Below are 19,659 nucleotides of genomic sequence, written 5' to 3'. Positions count from 1 at the left end.
GTAGTGTTTTAGGGTTTAGGGTAGTGTTGTAGTGTTTGCGTAGTGTAGGGTCATGCTGGGGTGTAGTGTTTTAGGGTTTTGGGTAGTGTTGTAGTGTTTGCGTAGTGTAGGGTCATGCTGGGGGTAGTGTTTTAGGGTTTAGGGTAGTGTTGTAGTGTTTGCGTAGTGTAGGGTCATGCTGGGGGTAGTGTTTTAGGGTTTAGGGTTGTGTTGTAGTGTTTGCGTAGTGTAGGGTCATGCTGGGGGTAGTGTTTTAGGGTTTAGGGTTGTGTTGTAGTGTTTGTGTAGTGTAGGGTCATGCTGGGGGTAGTGTTTTAGGGTTTAGGGTAGTGTTGTAGTGTTTGCGTAGTGTAGGGTCATGCTGGGGTGTAGTGTTTTAGGGTTTTGGGTAGTGTTGTAGTGTTTGCGTAGTGTAGGGTCATGCTGGGGGTAGTGTTTTAGGGTTTAGGGTAGTGTTGTAGTGTTTGTGTAGTGTAGGGTCATGCTGGGGGTAGTGTTTTAGGGTTTAGGGTAGTGTTGTACTGTTTGTGTAGTGTAGGGTCATGCTGGGGGTAGTGTTTTAGGGTTTAGGGTAGTTTAGTGTATGCTAAAGGCATATTCGTTCTAAAAGTTTTCGTTATTTTAATTTGCGGCCTAATAGTACATGCAGGATTTTTTTTGCGGACTGATGGTATGCGGGATTTCGTCATATATTCGCTAATCATACTTTCTATGGCAAAATTAACCCCCTCATTTTGTTCCTTTTTAAATTAAATGTTTTAAGAGTTACCACTTTATTCCAATCAAGATGGCTTCAGGTGTGCCATACCTTTGTAATAAGTAGGACTGTTAGCACTCTAGTTGTTCTTTAGAACACTCTGGGACATTCTGTCATTGGGCTATAGTTGGGCTACATCTGGCTGATATTTGGGCTACATTTGTTTTTTTTTTGTCTCTGGTGGCCATCTTTGGGCTACATTGGGCTACATTGGGCTACATTTGGGCTCCAACAGATATATAGCCCAATGTAGCCCAATATATATTTTTCAAAGTTAATTTTCGTAAAAACCACTGGAGCCTATATCTTGAGACATAGCAAAGGCACATCGGGCTACCAGTCCCTACAATTTTGCCAAGTTTGGTGTAAATCCATTCAGCCGTTCAGGCTAAAAGTGAGGCCAACCGCCCTATGGAAAATTGCATGGGAAAAACACGTTTTGGGACCCCCCTTTTTTCTCGGCCCCCCCTTGACGAAACCCCCCCAAATTTTCAGGGGCTGCTCAGAAACAAAATGTTCCATTTTCCTGAATATTTCAGCCTTTTCTGTCCTCAAACGCCAAAGTTATTCGACATAGAATTTTCAAAAATCCCATAGGAAAAGAATCCTAACTATATATACCTACTGGCTATCGCCAGTAGGTAATATATATATATATATATATATATATATATATATATATATATATTTTCAATGAAAAAAACATAGGTTTCACACCAGTTATAGTTAGGTGGAAATTTTACTCGCATAAAACCATTGAAATTCCCACGTTATAGTTAGTTGGACTCACTATAACTTGCGCGTGCAATGCACTGCTGAGGACGTCACATATTACATCACTCATGACATGGTCAGTGACATCACTCATGACATCACTGATGACATCTCAAATGACATCACTGATGACATCATCCAGTGAATGTGTATCTTTCTGAAAAATAAATATTTTTTATATATGTATATTTAAAGGTTGATGGAAGAATAAATGGGTAAATAAATGTCTAAATGGATGTTTTTTTGTGTAAAATTGATTGGTTAACTGACTTATTAAATGTATCTTAGTGAATACATATATTAGCGAGTAATGTTTAAATATTCAAATATCTGTGTCTCACTTTGTGTATAAGTGGCTGCATGGGTTGGTGAGTAGCTACATGAGTGTGTATATGGGTTATTAGTTGTTTTTTGAGTATCAGTGTCAGTGTCTGTATGGTTCGGTGGGGGATATTACTTAGAGCACAGATGCATGAATGAGTGACTCACTATTTGTATGTATTTTGAAGACAGCATGTGTGCAAGACTGTATGGGTGGATGATTGTGTGTATGGGTGGGTTAGTGAGTATGTGTTTTTATAATTGATTGTTTAAGAGAGTAAATATGTTTCAGTTTCTGTAGAAGTATGTGTAGTGGTGTGTATATAGCAGTATAATCAAGTAAATGTTTTTTGATAGTTTATTTGCATGTGAGAATTTGTGTGTGAGTAACTATATGGATGAGTATTAGTGTGTAACAGGATGTATAGGTGTATGAGTACATATGATGAGTAAGTACATGCATGAGTGACTATATAGAACTGTTGGTGAATGAGTGTATGTGTATGTAGATGTTGGAATTACCTAATAAGTTGTTGTAATAGGTATTGGTTTCTCCTTTTTTAAGAAAATGTTAGTTTCTATTTTTGAATGTGTGTGTCAAAGGTTATTTTATGCTGATAGGAGGTCTGCCAATTTGTCACAAGGATGTTGTCATCAGTGATGTCATTTGAAATGTCATCAGTGATGTCATGAGTGATGTCACTGACCATGTCATGAGTGATGTAATATGTGACGTCATCAGCAGTGCATTGCACGCGCAAGTTATAGTGAGTCCAACTAACTATAACGTGGGAATTTCAATGGTTTTATGCGAGTAAAATTTCCACCTAACTATAACTGGTGTGAAACCTATGGTTTTTCAGTGAATATATATATATATATACATATACATATATATATATATGTGTGTGTGTGTGTGTGTGTATGTATATATATACACACATATACATAATACATATACATACAAATATACACACACACACACACACTTATATATACACACACACATACAGTTCTGTAAAAATCGAGGGTGTTGCTGTGTCCCTGTATTAACGTAGAGAGTTACGGGCACATTTTTCATTTAGGAGTCCTTGAAAGTTTGTCACGGAGAAAGGATATGTTTCTTCTATGCACAGAACATCAGAAAGTGTAACTCTATGTCTGCTGCAAACCGATGAGGTGAAATACCGTAGAGCACAATATTGTGAGCTTCCTCCTGAACGTTGCCTTTGATGTTCCTCAAACTGCAATGAGTTGTGTTGTAAAACAACAGGGTATGCATGACTGAAACACTATTTGGCAACAAACCACAAAGAAGGAAATGATTAAGACACAACATACGGTCCATGAGAAGTCTGGAGCCAGAGGAAAAAGATCGCCACATGTTAAGCAAGTACTCTAGTGTGTATTTAGGTTTCACCGCATAGAGCTACAATTTGCTGGAGTTCTCTAAAATCTTCGTTGCTACACAATATTTGTGGTGCAATTTATAACTTTCTTTTGAGCATATTTCCTAGAAGGCATGGCTTCAGGTTTATGCTAGGGTTGATCAAAGTGAACAACTCAGTAGACTAATTCAACCCAAGACCCTGAATCATGAAACAAACTACAAGTACACAAAGTATTTATATAATATTAATTACCTGGCTTTGTCGAAATATTTGCCTGTGTAGGCCATCCCACAGGCAGCGCCAAGGCCTTGTCCCAGAGATCCAGTTGCCACATCAGTAAATTCTTGTCTCTAAAACAAAAATACAATTTGGTCTATTACAGATAGTGATGTGGGTTTAAATAATTTGTAACTCTTTCGGGAGAGGGTATGCCCTTTCCAGAAGGTCTTTAAAAATGAAGGAAACAATTTCCACAGCCATGTGGAAGGAAGCTTGCCCTTCGGAAGCGCTTAAAAAAAACTGTACTGCCCTCTGGGAACCTGCCCTCACCTGGAGGTTATGATAAACATTACAGTTCCAATATTTGCCTGGACACTTGCAAACTTTACAGAGGCATTGAACTGACCTGCCAACATTTCTTGACTACTTGGACCTTCCAAGAGCAGCACAGACTTCAAATGCTCACACCTCAATCTTGGAGAAAATGGTTCACTCATCCCCATGTGCAGACACTGAAGGGCAATATCTTGAATATATTGACTAAAACTCCCTTCTGACCAAGCTTGCAAGAGGCTACAAGGGAGCCTGGCAGTAGCCAAGAGACTTCAGTACAAAGTACACATATATTTGAAAAAGTTTTAAGCCTAATCTATTTGGTGTTAGCAGGTGGCACAACAGTTGTGTTGGGACGAGGAAGACAAAACAGGAGGAAGGAAGGCAGAAGATGTGCAGAACAGGCCCGCATAATGATGTAAAGAAAACATTCAAACCACTTTGAAACCACTTATCAGACTTGAGCTCCATCAATAGTAGCATTTGTTGGCGAAGAGGGAAGCAGCATTGATTTGGACGTGCTCTGTGGAATGAGGAAACCTTCCTACAATCAGTGTCTTGAAGCAGTCTTAGCCCTCGTTAGAAAACAATAACTTATGGAAGTTGAGAGATTGCTGTAGAGTACAGGCCAAAGATGGAGCCGCCCCTTTGTCATTCTCATTCACTCCTGGCTCAGGCCAGACATGATCTCCAGGTATATGCTCAGAGTGGACTGCCACTTCTGGGTGCATCAGGAGTTGTCTTGCTGCAGTCCTCTGCCCACTGAAGACAGCATGAAAGCTGTTACTTTTCACCAGCTTACACCACTCAACCCTCCACCACTTTACATACAATACTGCGGCAGTCGCCCACGGTCATTTTAAGGATCTTAGTCAATGGGATTCGTCAGCCTACATGGTGTGTTTTATTTCACAGGGGATGAGTGCCCCTTGGAGACGTTTCTTTAACTTTAAGAGCCACCTCACTGAGGGTAAGGAACTTGGACATTGCATTCGACACAGAGATCTTACTATTGCCTGAAGTCAAAGTGGTAGTTAAGGGAATCAACGTTCAGCTCTGCCAGCTCTGAAACTGCCCCGAACTGAGCAGATATAAGCCTTGGTGATAGCGAAACAGGTATACTGCAACATTGTCTGCACAAGGGCTCATGAGAAGGCTTGAGAGGCTGCGAAACTGGAATAATGCAACATCGTCTTCACTGGGCACCCAATAAGACTCAAGGACAGGCTGCAAAAGCTTCAAAATTAGACCACCAGAGAGTGGCTGAACTTAAGGAAACACAACCACATTAAGTCCAGGTGGACCTGAGGCCCAAGCTAACAGTCCTCTGCTTATTTAAGGCTTACTGTGGCTTAGGTCCAATGAACACACAAAACCTAGAACCCTATACCATGCCCAGGAAGAACTTGCATTCGTCGACACCACGCTTCATCAGCCATGGGGCTTTCAATGGGATTTAACAAGAAGGTAGCATGCTAGGAGTACTGGGTCCAAGAACATAATACGCCTTAGTGAAGAAAGCTTGTCTGGAATTGGCTCCTGAACTTTTGGTGTTGCCAATGCTTAGTTTGTTTGTGAACAGTTTTTTTAGGAAGGCACATGGGGTTTGAAAACAAACAGTGTCTAAACCGCTAAATAAATATATTATTTCAAGTAAAAGCACACATTGCACGAGTAGTCACGGGCGGCGATGGGACTACTATTGTGTAGATGTGCCTCCTGTGCAAGAGAAGAATGCCATTTCTCGCAGTCAGGTATGGATGTATGATGATACAACGCGTAGCATCTTCAATGCGGTATGTTACATCGCGGTTTTAACAACGCAAGTCATTACATCGACTTGCGCTGTAGGGCGCTGGACTCAGGAATAGTGTGAATTTCTATTCCATCTCCATTCTACGTACAGTAGGGAAGATGTTGGAATATTCCTTAGTCTAGAGCGCCCTCCAGTGCAAGTCGTGGTAACGACTTGTGTTGTTAAACCACGATGTAACCATACAGCGTTGTAATGGTTACGTGGTATAGGATGTTTCCCGTCAGGTAAGCCATTGGTTGAAGTTGGGTGACCCAATACCCCCAAGCTGTATGACTTTAGATTGTGTTAGGTGGAGGCAAAATGTGAATGACACTACAGGAGACCAATGGATGAAGAGGGCTGACTGAAATTACTTGTAAGTATGTATAGTATGTACAATTTTATTAAAAGCAAAAGGTCTTGGATAACGCCAGAAGTAAAAAACACTAACCCTAAGAACAAGCCTAAATGTGTTGGTACAGAAAGGACTAAAAACAGAACAATTCTCTTATCACGTAGAACAGACCTTTCAAGAACTGGGAGCAGCAACTGAAGAAAAAACCATACATCGCAACTTAGCGGAGAGGATTTCGTAGAGATTCATGAAAAGCTGGCAAGAAGTCTGTTGAGCTAAGCTCACATTGCTGACCTCTGCTGCAGCCTGCAGTTTTTGTGTTTGGATCCCAGCAAGGCCAATGCAGCCCTTTTGTTCTTCAAGGTTAAGAAACTGAGGGGCATATTTACAAGCCGCAATTGCCACAGGAATGTCACTTTTAACAGTGTTCCTGTGGGAATAGGTGCTTTGCCTTATTTTGCAAGGCGGCGTTAAGCCACTTAATGTGGGTTAACAGCGCCTTGAAAATCAGGTCCCCTTTCACGCTATACTTAGCCTGAAAGGGGTGGGAAAATGTTGTTGCAGTTGGCGTCCCATCCAACAGCAAAGGTTACAGCATCAACTGACACTCAGCCTCAAGCATAAACAAGCTCTTACCTAGAAACTACTATGACATGTTAACATTCTAATATGACATTGGAAGGAGGATACAAGAAAGGAAGCAATGCTAACAATGAGTTTCTACCCAGAGTAGAATATACCGGAAACACCCATTGATTTTGACGCTGCCCCCTATCTACAAGTGTAAATAGGAAGCAGCGCCAAAATAAATACCATGTAAAACCTCGTCTTAAAATGGTGAAATGAGGAGAAGTGCTTTATTTCTTCTCGTTTTTGCTGTTTCTAGTGTACTGCATTGTGCAGCACACATTGAAACAGCAAAATGCCATGAATGATTGTTTATGTGCAGGAAGGTGTGCCTTCAAATGATGATTTGCAACTTAGTTTCAAATCGCCCTTTGTGATTGTTTATGTGCAAGAAGGGACACCTTCCTGCACATAAGCAATCGTTTCCTCAACACAGGCACCCTTACCCTATTGCGCAAGGGTGCCTCCGTTGACGGTAGGCAGCTTACTTTAGTGCCAGCGCTAGCGAAAATGCAGGGGTGCACCGTATCTTTGTAAATACGGTGCATCCCTGTGTTTTCGGAATGGAGGAGAGTGGCGTTAGCATTTTGTGCTTAACGCCACGCTCCGCAATTCCATTGTATATATATGTCCCCAAGTACCATTAAACTGGTTATTACTAATACATTGCCTTTGCACTACATAACAAGCAAAGCAGTGTGGAAATGAATTTGATATTTTTAATGCAACACCTGTTTTCTATTCTTTCACACCGTGTCATCTAGAAAAACACTTTTTCATTCTATGCCACTGTTTTACAAACAGACACCCTCAGCTGGTAATCTTTCCTAAAGCTCAGGTGCAGTTTTAGAAAAAAAAAGTATATATGCGCTGATATTCATACAGCAATCACCTGGCTGCGAAGCAAAGGAAAGCCATACATCAATGAGTACAAAGGAGACAAATCTGCGCTAACAACTTCGAGAAAATACCGAAAATAAGTCCTATCGGAGTGCTGACACATTGGGATAAAGTAGGAACCTAAAAACAAATGTAAAGGGCTTTTTCATCCATCCTCTCTGCCTCAACAAGTCCGTGCACGTGAATTCAATCCTTTGAGTTGGCTGTAAATGCACTGCCACCGGCGTTCCACTTCGCGCCAAGGGCGGGGCCACTGAGGGCATGCCAGGGCGCTGCTTTAGGCACAAAGCCGTTAATCTAATATCACCACACCCTAGATTCATACAAAGCAAATATGTATTCATTGAGATATGGAGATGTTGGGGAAACCTAGCCGTTCTCTTAAACAGTGAGAACAGGTACCAGGCAATACCAGTGCTAGTGACGCAGTGGCGTAACGCAAAATGATGGGTCCCCCCCGCGGAATGTGATGAAGGGTCTACTACAGCTCAGAAACATGCTATGACTTTGGGCTGAATGGAGCCCCTTGAAGTATCTTAGACCCCCTGGAAGGTTGCCTACCCCCGCCCCATCCACCCCCATGCACCACAGTGGCCAGTGTTACGCCCCTGCTAGAGAAACTTAACCCTAAATCAGAAACGGGGGGTATGACAGTCCAGAAATGAGCTACATCTTCTCAGTGCAACCTAAACCTATAAATGTGATGGTTGGAAAACAGTGAATCAATCCAAATCACTGGCAATTACTGTGAGCACATTCAATTCCATCACATTTAGCTTGACTGTGCTATTACAGAATGGAACCAACCATATGCAAAACAACCTTGGCCACGCCCCAAGATCCCTAAGAAGATGGACAGTCCAGACAAACTGCTTCTAAGCGGACACACAAACAACCCTGGATATGTTTCAGCTTCTGACGGTACGGACAAGCTAAAATCCATGGAATGGAATGCGTCACGTCAATTGTGAATGGTTCACGTAAACGCAGGCATTTCCAGTCATCATTTTCTTGCTTACCATGTTACTGTCTAGGTCACCATAATTAAATAATGAACCAGAATGGAAATCCTATTTCAATGGGAGCTTCAAATTGAACCCTTGTAACTGACATACATGCAATGGGACGTACATGCAACGCCACTACATTCGAATGAGTCTCTAGCAGCTTCTAACACAGCATGAATGAGGTCTAGTCCCGTAAGGGTGGGAGACACAGATGCAAGCACAGACGGGCCCACAATACTCACGGGCACGGGGTGGCCTTCCAAGATGGAGTCCAGTTTCCTCAGGTTCAGCAGCTCCGCTTCTGGCAGGAACCCGGCCTCTGCCCAGGCGGCGTACAAGACGGGGGCGGCGTGACCCTGAGAAGAGAAGACACGGTGAGAAAACAACCTGCGCTCACAGAGCTGAACATCATCAAGGTTCTCACAGTCACACGGCGGGCTGCCAGCTGGTGTCTGAAGAGCAGCTGGGTGTGTTTTGTCTAACTTCAGGCAAGAAGGAAGAAAGCTGCCCTCTCTCTGAAGAGGAGGCCGAGGCTCTCACAACACAGCATTCTAGAACTAATTAAAACCCACACAGGGAATACGGCTGTGTGTCTTTTAAGTATGTATGTATGTATGTGTGTATGCAAGTGCGTGTATATAGAAATATGTGTATTTATTTATGTATGTGAGTGTGTGCATGTATGTATGTATAAGTGTATGCGTGTATGTGTATGTAAGTGGGTCTATGTAGGTGTATGCGTATCTATGTGTGTATGTGAGTCTGTGTAGGAATGTATGTGTATCTATTTGTGTATATGTTTATGGGTGTATACATTTGTGTATGTATGTGTATATGTATATGTGTGTATGTGAGTGTGTGTATGTAGGTATATGTGTATCTATGTGTGTAGGTGAGTGTGTGTATGGATGTATGAGTGTATGTGTGTATGTGTGTGGGTTTGTACGTGTGTATGTATGTGTGTCTATGTGTATCTATGTGTATATGTATGTGGGTGTATTCGATGTGTGAATGCAAGTGTGTGTATGTATGTATATGTGTATCTATGTGTGCATGCGAGTGTGTGTATGAAGGCATATGTGAATATATGTGTGTATTTGAGTGTGTGTATGGATGTGTGTATGGATGTATGTATGTGTGTATGTATGTATGTGTGTATGTATGTATGTGTGCATGCATGTGTGTCTATGTGTATCTATTTGTGTATCTATGTGTATATGTATGTGGGTGTATAGATTTGTGTATGTAAGTGTGTGTGTCTATATATGTATGTGTGTATCTATGTGTGTATTTGAGTGTGTGTATGATTGTTGAGTGTATCTATGTGTGTATGTATTTGCGTGCGTGCATGTGTGTATGTATGTGTGCATCTATGTATGCATGATTTCTATAGCACACACATATCTAGATAGCAACGGAGCCCTGTACATTACTTGTGGGAACAGTGACTGTGTCTTAAGTGGTCCTTATCAGACTGTTATTTTGAGACTGCTTTTCGCAGCTTTAAGTCAGTGCCACATGTATGAAGGGTTTCACGCAATCCCACCACAGAGAAGACACGAGGATCATTTGCCAAACCCCTTAGTGTTCAGAAAGGTAAGAGCATGCTGTGGTGTCAGTCTTGCAGGTTTTGCCCACCAAAGAGGTCCATGAAATGGTCCCTTTGAAGGTCAAGGGGTCCGTATTGTATGAACAACTTTCACACAAGGCTGTGGGTTCGAATGTGCGCCCTCCTTCAGTGTCACCGAAGTGGGGTCCCTGTAAGTGGGGACCGGCGGAACCTGAGGCTTCACAAAAAGGGACGAACTCAAACTCAGCCTACACCTGGAGATAGGTTAACCGTTCATGGTAAAATTACTCGCTCTCCCAGACTCTGCAACGCTGCCGCTGTGCATTGCACGACACTGACACTCTGCGTTGCAGGACACTGACACTCTGGGTTGCAGGACAGTGACATCCTGCGTTGCAGGACACTGACACTCTGCGTTGCAGGACACTGACACCCTGCGTTGCAGGACACTGACACCCTGCGTTGCAGGACATTGACACAGTGTGTTGCAGGACACTGACACCCTGCGTTGCAAGACACTGCCACCCTGCGTTGCAAGACACTGCCACCCTGCGTTGCAAGACACTGACACTCTGCGTTGCAAGACACTGACACTCTGCGTTGCAGGACACTGACACACTGCGTTGCAGGGCACTGCCACCCTGCATTGCAGGACACTGCCACCCTGCGTTGCAGGACATTGACACAGTGTGTTGCAGGATACTGACACACTGCGTTGCAGGGCACTGCCACCCTGCATTGCAGGACACTGCCACCCTGCGTTGCAGGACACTGCCACCCTGCGTTGCAGGACACTGCCACCCTGCGTTGCAGGACATTAACACAGTGTGTTGCAGGACTCTGACACACTGCGTTGCAGGACTCTGACACACTGCGTTGCAGGACTCCGACACTCAGCGTTGCAGCGCAGTCATGAAAAGTAAGTGTTAAGACACAGGTTTGACCGGAGGCTTGTGATCCTCCACTTTGCAGTGCTGTATCACAATTATTAAACAAACATGAACAACACACTTTTGTCAACAGTGCTTGAGCCATTCTAATAACTGTAATGCTTTTGTGTTTTTTGTTTGTTTTTAGGGTTGTTCTGGTATTTGCGATCATTCAGTGATTGTGAATAGATAATAGTGAACACAGTACAGGGTCTTATGCCAGGGGCCCTAATTCCTATCACTCTCTTGTGTACCATTACATTTTTATTGTGTATGGTGCTTTGTGTGCGTTGTAAGCGCTATAGGACTCGTATTTGTTTTTTAAACATGTTTATATTATGCGATCCTATTAAGTGTTGTGCACGCATAGCTCTAGCTTGTAATTCACATCTTTTAGCAGCAGTGATAATTGTGTTGTACTGTACCCCGACTACCTTCATTGAGCTTGGCTGTGCATGCTCCTCTGTGTCTATATGGACGGTGAAGGAGGCTTAGAAAGACAACCTTGTTTGAATATTGAGTCCTAGATTTATAAAGAGGTCATGGAACGCAGTATGGCACACAAAGTTGCTACGTTGGATTGTTATACATGGAGAGGGCAGGAACGCGCCATATCTTTATACGCACTATCATGCGGGAAACATCCTTTACGACGCAACTTTTACCACGCAGTGCCTTTACAACGCAGGTTTTTCAACGCAAGTCATTACAACAATTGCGCTGGGGGGCGCTCTAGGATTGGTAATAGTTTAATTTACTATCGAACACCTTCCCTACTATCCACGGGGACTGGAGTTGGAATAGTAAATTAAACTATTCACTATCCAGCACCCCCGTTGAAAAACCTGCGTTGTAAAGGCATGCGTAGTAAAAGCATGCGTTGTAATAACGTACATCCCTATCCTGCTCTATCCCAGACCTGGCATAGAATCGTGCTGCCGAGTGCAACGCACACACCTTTACACCATAGTGAAAGGGTGCCTGCGTGAGTCTGGCATTTTGATGTTTTTATGCAGTTCTGTCTCCTCCAGTGGCTTTCAACTCACGTTGGTATCTGCATAGGGCTCGGCGAGCTCAGATATGCAATCATGGGATAAGGTGAAGAAAGATGAAGAAGAGACAGTAGTTATCTCTCACTGGCCAGTGCAAGAGATTGTCAGATGCATTTGATTGTTTTTCTTGGTCAATTCTACATGTTTTAATTTGCTGGAGCTCCATTCCCTCAGGTTTTTAAAGAGCACAGGCTGAGGCCAAACAGAGTACACAGGCGCTGGAGATGGTGTATAGAAATTGAGTGGAAAGGGGAGGTTGCTATCGCAAAAAACTAAGGACCCCTTCTTACAAATAAGTTGACGGGGCAGGGAACAATGATTCAAAATTATATAAAGAACCTCCGTCCAATTTTACTTTATCAGTGGACAACCATCATCCATTTAACTAGATTGTGATAGAGACTCGGTGCATTTAGTTTTTACATCATCAATGTTCATTTCAACAACTGCAGTGATATATCAATGTTCACTCAAAATTTTATAATTATACAATTTTGAGTGGAAAGGGGAGGTTGCATCTTTCCTAAACTGTTGTCGCAGCTCTGTTCCAGGTGACTGATGGGGCTTCAGAACATTTTCCAAGTGCACAACCGGTAAAACTTGACAACTGGCAGTTTCAATGTGACTTCATGTTCTGTGCAGTGGAATCCTGCACTTGGTGGTTTGCTGGCTTTGGATGTTGTGAATCAGGCAACAGTCCTTCAGCTTTTTGTCAAGTTCCAGCACAACAGCTGGCCAGTATGTGCAAATTTTCTTACTCCCTCTGAAAAGGTTGACAGAGGATTTAAAGAAGGTGGGTCTTCACTACAGCCTCCGCTGTCCCTTCGTCTCATGGACCTTGCAGGCTCCAGGCACCTTGGAATTCAACCAAAAGCAGATGAGGTCCAAGAGCATACAGAAAGCCACATTAGCCCAGAAGTTTAATCAGAAATTCTTTTTTCCAGCTCTGACAGCTGTACCCAGATCAGGGAAAAAATAATCTATCACAAGCTGCTAAAATGTTTGCATAGCATGGCCTCTTCGTAAGGATAATCTTTTAAGTTCAAAAACATGTCTTTAACAAAGCTGTCCTGTGCTCCTATTCTAAAACATTTTGTATTTCAAAAAGACTCAAGAGGGTTTGATTTAAGGCACACCCCACTTACCACATTTCCAAGACGGCTAAGGAATTCACTTTATATGAAGAATCATTGCTCTCCGGCTCTGCTTCTAAAGCAACATCAATTGTTAGTCGAAGGTCGGGCTCATTTTAAGAGCTGTTTTACACAGAAGTCTGCATACTTATGAACATGGCACTCCTTCAGATGTGTGCTTTTAAATACAAATATGTCCCTTACCCATGTGCCCTTATAATTCCTTAGTTAAATTTACAGAAGGCCTGAGTCAGACCTCGCATCCTCCGTAGACTATTTCAAACACATATGCGGTCAAACTGATCTGGGAGAGTTGCATAAGGGAAAAGGATCTCTCCTAAAATTTGTTTTCTTTCCACTTTGGAGCCACTGAATGATCTTTTGGACAACATAATACAAAAATGTGTGTTTTGCATTGTCAGACTTCTGTAAAAAAGATGAAAATTATACTGGAAAGCAAAGTAGAATGAATTCTTCTAGTGACAGTGTGTCAAAAGCTTAAGTCAGCCTGTAGAAACAAGTCCAAAGCACTCCCTTCTGCATCAGACAGAATCTTACCTTGGAAATCACAAAGCGATCATTGTGGGGGTTCCGGGGATCCTGTGGCTTGTACTTCATGACGTTGAAGAAGAGGACCGACATGATCTCCGCTGCACTGCAACATGATGTTGGGTGCCTAGAGCAAACAGAAAGTACATTTATTTCATTTTATGCAGATTTTAAATAAAAGACAACTCGTCCAGCTTTGGGGATATCCCAGCCTTAGTCCTGCAATACTGCAAAATTTAGCATATTATCAGATTTTTTTGTATCCAAAATTCACCAAACAAGGATCCTTTAAAATTGGAATCCTTTACTCTAAAATGTCTCCAACCAATCGTGGAGTTCCTCAAGATTCAGCACCATACACAATCGTCTACAATTCCAACATGGCACATTATCAATATGATTGATGCTCTATATATTCGGCATCACTTATAAACATCCAATGACCACATCGTTCTCAAGCTTGAAGAGGGCTCTAGGTCCTATCATCATGTTGCAAAAAAACTGAAGTCCAGCATTGGATGGTGCAAAATTGAATCTGCTGTCTAGCATTGGATGGTGAAAAAAATCGCTTTGTTTCAAGGGGCATAACACTGATATATTACTCATTAGAATCTTCATTATTAGCGTTTACATGACCCAGACTTTGATGTTCCAATGAAATAGGCGCAGAATTTGGCAGCCACTTTGGAAACTGACCTCCCTTCACCCCCTTTCCTACAACACTGTAAAAAGTGCTTTCTTTCATCTGCACAAGTTTACAACGATGCATCTATTTTGCACCTACAAGAATTGCTTAGAAACTTGCAGTAGTGATTTCCAAAACAGATTACTAATGCTTAAGGATCTCTAAAAGAAAGGGACATCTCCAAGCTGAAAGAACTGCGACCATATCACGCGTGCTCTGTACTATCGCCACTGGCTTTTTATCAAGAAAATTATATCTGATCTTTACATAACTCATAATGTTCTCCCTGGATACACCCCTCAAGAACTTTTCAATGTCTTTCAGAACTACCATCCATTTGGAAATCTGAGATCAGCCTTCATAAATAACTTTGTCATTCAAACAACCAAACCCAAACAATTTAAAGGCAAAGCTCTCTGTGTTCGGGGCTCCTCACTTCATAACAATCTCTAAACAATGTTGGGACAAGAAGGAGACTGTATCAGGTTTTGTATGAGAATGAAAACCCATCTCCTAATACTAGAATATAATTATATGGCACCTCCAGTTCATGCCACACAGGAACTTCTTACCATGGTACATTGATGCCCAGACAGAAGATTAAGGTTGGTCAGCAACCACTGCCACTTAGCGTTCTTTTCCTGTTAAGAAACCAAGCTGTTTCTTCCACTAAGGCATTACCATCTTGCTTTCTTTTACTTGGAGATTTCAAAAGCAACTTGAACAGATTGCCATCTATTTCCACTTGATACTTCTAGCAATGGTGTTTATCTCCATACCTTATGCTTCCCCAGGTTATTCCAGCTATACAAAATCTTTATTTTATTGGTACTAACGACATTGATCAATGCATTTACATTTGCTCTTTATTTTATTATCCTATGCGGAATATGACAGGATCTAGGTACAAGGCTTAGCAAGGAAAAATAATTGATAGATCAACAGAATGATGTTCTGTGTCTGAGTGACCAAGAAATAGACCAAGGGAGAGTGATATGCATGATCGATGTTCTATACAGTAATGCACTCAATAGCATTGCATAATGAAATCTGTAAAACAGCCAGGTTGGTAAGATGGTATAGAAATTGGCCAATAAAGAGGCAGCAGGGAGTGGTGGTAAACAGAGTGCTTTACAAGGACAGAAATGGGGCAAGTAATATGCCATATAAATTTGGCCTTGAGTTTGTGTTTTGCAGTACATAAATATAAAGCTGCAAAGTATCGCTTGTTTATTAATTATAATATGGTCTATGTCACTTTGCAAGTATCAGCAACATATAGACATAGCTGTTTGTAGGGAGATCTATTGTGTTTAATGCACAATAAATACTTAGAATGGCCTTTGGGTTAACATCTTGCTCATGAATGAATTACTATTTCAGTTGTCTGCTCTTCATTTGATGGTTTTCCTCCCTGTACTTGTGTCTGTCACACTCAGCAGCATTTCAGGCTCAAAGTGTTCTGGCTGGATGAGTTGTATACTCCACTCCACACCTGAAAAACTCTTCTTTAATTTGGTTCTGGGCACTCCTCCAAAGTCTACGATTGGCAAACAGAATTAGCAAAGCCAACAGCCCAGCCATTTAGAGCTGATAACATTGCCTTTGCCAACGCTTGTAAAATATTGATCCTCTTATACCTAACTACCTTTATAAATTGTGGTTAAAATCTAATCACACCCTTTTTTTGGTGTATGACTAAACCACAGCGCAATCTTATTCAAATCTGCAAAAATTATTTTATACATAGATAGTTAAGTGGGTTGAATGTTTTAGAAGTTAACAATTCCGTTGTCTTGTAGACTAAAGTCTGGTGTTGATTCTCACATCCCAAGCCAACCTAAGTATTTAACACTCACGTGCCTCTTGGATTCTGTCCTTCCTACATATGACATATTCTCTCCTGTTGACCTGTCTATTAAACCATAATTTTCTATCAATGTAAATAAAGGATATGCAGATGAAGGTTAGTTTTTGGTGGCTCTCCATGTTACAGTGATAAGAGCAGCACTATGAGGCTTACAGATTCAGATGCATTTAGAAAATCAAACGGATGCTGCAAATTTGTATTGACTGTACCATCCTGACTCAATTCCGCTGCTATTCCTCTACCATGACAGCCTTGGTGGACACTACAGGACCCGCAGCAAATGTTTGACGTGCATCTTAGGCGGCTATAACTAAAATACAGCATGCTTTCTCTAAACAAATCTGTAATTTAATGCAGGGACATCCATTTTTAATCTCGTCGGAAGATACAATACAATAAACCTAGTTCTCATGGTGCATGCGTGTTATGACTTAAAGTAACAATTTTAGTAGGACTAAATATTTTCAAGTCTGCTTAACCCCAAGGATCCAGAGACAGCTGTATCATGCAGATACAACGAAAACTGGAATTAAAGTTAGTATTCAACCAACTACAGGTGATCACAAATTCACACAATACACGTTAACGTTCAAAGAAAGACAAACTTCATGCTCATATTAGACGTTATTGGCAGTTGTGACTTCATCAAAAACCCTGACATGCCAAAATACCTCTTTCAATTCTATACTTCACCAGGTTTCTTTACAATTGTGGTCTTGCTAATAGGTGCTAAAAACCTGAAATAGTGAACACACATACACGAAAATACAGGTGAATGTTGTGAACATTGAAAATTAAAAGGATTTTGTAACACAATACATATTTCAATCAAAATGAATTGTTTAGACAGAATACAGCATTGCATGTGCAAAGAGCAGTGTTAACTGTGTGTATATGATTAGAACTATTTTACAAATTTACAGCCACATGTGACTCGATTGCACATTATATATTGGGGTACATGTACAACAGGTTTTAGCGGTTGCTAACAACGGTACGGGTCGTTAGCTACCGCTAATGTGCCTTTTGGCATGTACTTAACTTTTTTTGCAAGTCGGTAACCAATTACCGACTCACAAAATAGGGTTTGCAAGTCTGTATTAGGAAGGGACGTGCTACGTGCGTCCCTTCCTAATAGCGAGTCACCAGGGGATAAACAATTTTTTTGCGACCAGAATGGGATTGTAAAACAATCGCTGTTTACCACCAAATTCAATTAGGAGCTAACCCACTTTGTGAGTGGTAGCAAAATTGTGTTTTCAGAGCAGACATTGGTCCAATGGACCACTGCCTGCTCTTAAAAAATGAAACACAAAAATTCTTTTCTTTTTGAAACGCATTGCATTTTCCTTTAAAAGGGATTGCATTTCCCCCCCAAAAAAGTTTCATTATTTAAAGCAAACAAAGACATGGTGGTCAGCTGTCCCCTGCAGGCCATTATCCCTGTGTTTTAGTGATGTCCAATAGGTCGCAAATTGCGACCTACCTCTTGAATTATAGTGAGGTATGTCATTTACGACCCCATTGGGAATCACTAAATTTGTCTGAGACACATTAGTACATTTCATTTTGCGAGTCTCTAATTGCGAGTTGCAAAAAATCGCAATTAGCAGCTTGCGAACTGAAAGGGTCGCACATCTGGCCCTTCGTTCCTATATGTATTCATGGTCATCAACTTTTATTCCAATGACCCCCTTTACATGTTCTTTGGAATTATGACTTTATGGATAATTTATACAAATGCACTTCTTTTACCAGTTTCCCTGGACCTGATTTTAAATACTGCAGGTGAACCTAAATTACGAACCTCTGTGCTGGAATTACCATTATTACCCCAGCTGTGCTTCCTCAGTGGCACAATTTTTAAGTATTACCTCATGGGAAGCATATGCCTCAATCTCCAGTCCCAACAGAGATAGCTGCCACTTAAAACAATAAAAATGCTATGGGTGCAGAGGGTGGTAGGTGGTCGGGGTGATCTCTGACAGATGGACCTTACAAATATAGAAAATCTGCTTTCGTAATTTGAATGGGAGGACAACCTGGGTGTTCCCAGTCGAGGTGCAGTGATTTGGGTCTTGGAGGTTTACTCACAAAGTCATAACTTTGTGAGTTTCACAAACATTCCCAGTAGCTTATGTGGGTTTTACAAACATTCTCAAAGATTTGTCACCATAGTTGAATAAATCAATATATTTCTAGAAAAGATTTAAGTAAGTGTGCAGCTGTCATGGCAATATTATTATAAAGCCCCAACATTATCTGGTAGTCAAGGCTAAGGAATTTCCCAATAAGTAAACTTACTGACAATAGACTTTTCCACAGTGCGAACTGCGTAGTTCACAGAAGTAGAAATAGTGGAGGGAAAGTATGAGCAGAATTGTACAATCAGGCATTCATCTTGGAATTTTCATGAATACCTTCAAATTGGCAACCAACAACAATAGGAGCATGACTGACCTGAGGGAGAAGGTGAAGAACACACATTCTTGTCAGCAGATAAAACTGTCTTGATAGACCAGAAGTATTGACATGATATAGACAAGAGTTGATAAGCTCAATAGGCCTGACATTTGTCAACAAAAATAGACGTTGTGGGTTGAGTATGAAAATGTCACGTGTGTGAGTATACATGTTACTCTGGCGGCGATAGCACCAGAATAGTTATAATTAGGTCAGACTTTCCATATAAAATGCACTTGTGGTGTTCTTAATAATTTTGATTCTGTTCAACAAGTCTGCACAAATCATTCAAGGAAATAGGCTTGTCCTGTTTAGCTCCTTCATGGAATGTTTCATGCTGATCCATCAAGCAAGGGCTAAGAAAATTGTAGGGTCTCCAAACATTGATTTCCCATTTTAGTTTCATAGGAAGGTTTGCTCTCATATACAGAAAAAACACAGCTGAACCAAATTGAACAAAATTTGGGAGACAGTTAGACCTTTGCTCAGAAAGCATGCTTTTCATTATTTTGTGTAAATCCAGTCAGCACCTTGAACGTTTAGCATTTAAAAAGGTGCTCGTAGGGATGAAGGGGTTACCCACTAGAAAACATTAGTGATATCTGAATTGTCAATATTCAGATATAGTCTGATTGGTCTATTAGAGGGGATTATTCAATCCTGATTGGCTGGCCATAACATGAACATTATCTTGTGGCAGCCATTACAGGACTCAGGGGCATAGTCCCTGCATCCTGAAAATGAATAAAAAAAATAGGGGGCAGGGTGAGCACACCCCAACCCTCAAGGGCATGTATTGGGTCCCAAAGCCCCCCCTCCCCCGCCCTCCCATAAATGACTGGCCAAAAAATGGACAACATGTTGTGGCAACCATTCAGGGACTCAGGGACATGTTCCCCATTGAAATGCATTGTAGTAAAATCCTGCTT

General features: G+C 41.5%; 1 protein-coding gene across 1 annotated transcript in view; it reads right to left on the bottom strand.

Annotated features, from left to right (window-relative positions):
* The window catches only part of TKT (transketolase), an 85,559-nt gene that overhangs the window by 50,485 nt on the left and 15,415 nt on the right, over window positions 1-19,659 (bottom strand). The window contains exons 2-4 of the mRNA XM_078661597.1: window positions 13,722-13,839; window positions 8,722-8,835; window positions 3,496-3,593 (exon numbers count right to left, since the gene is read on the bottom strand). Coding sequence (XP_078517723.1) covers window positions 3,496-3,593; window positions 8,722-8,835; window positions 13,722-13,839 — 330 coding nt within the window. The remainder of the gene's footprint in view (window positions 1-3,495; window positions 3,594-8,721; window positions 8,836-13,721; window positions 13,840-19,659) is intronic.

The sequence above is a fragment of the Lissotriton helveticus genome, chromosome 9 (genome assembly GCF_964261635.1).
Source record: "Lissotriton helveticus chromosome 9, aLisHel1.1, whole genome shotgun sequence".
Taxonomy (NCBI): domain Eukaryota; kingdom Metazoa; phylum Chordata; class Amphibia; order Caudata; family Salamandridae; genus Lissotriton; species Lissotriton helveticus.
The sequence above is the reverse complement of the archived record's forward strand: the minus strand, read 5'-3'. Positions and strand labels throughout refer to the sequence as shown.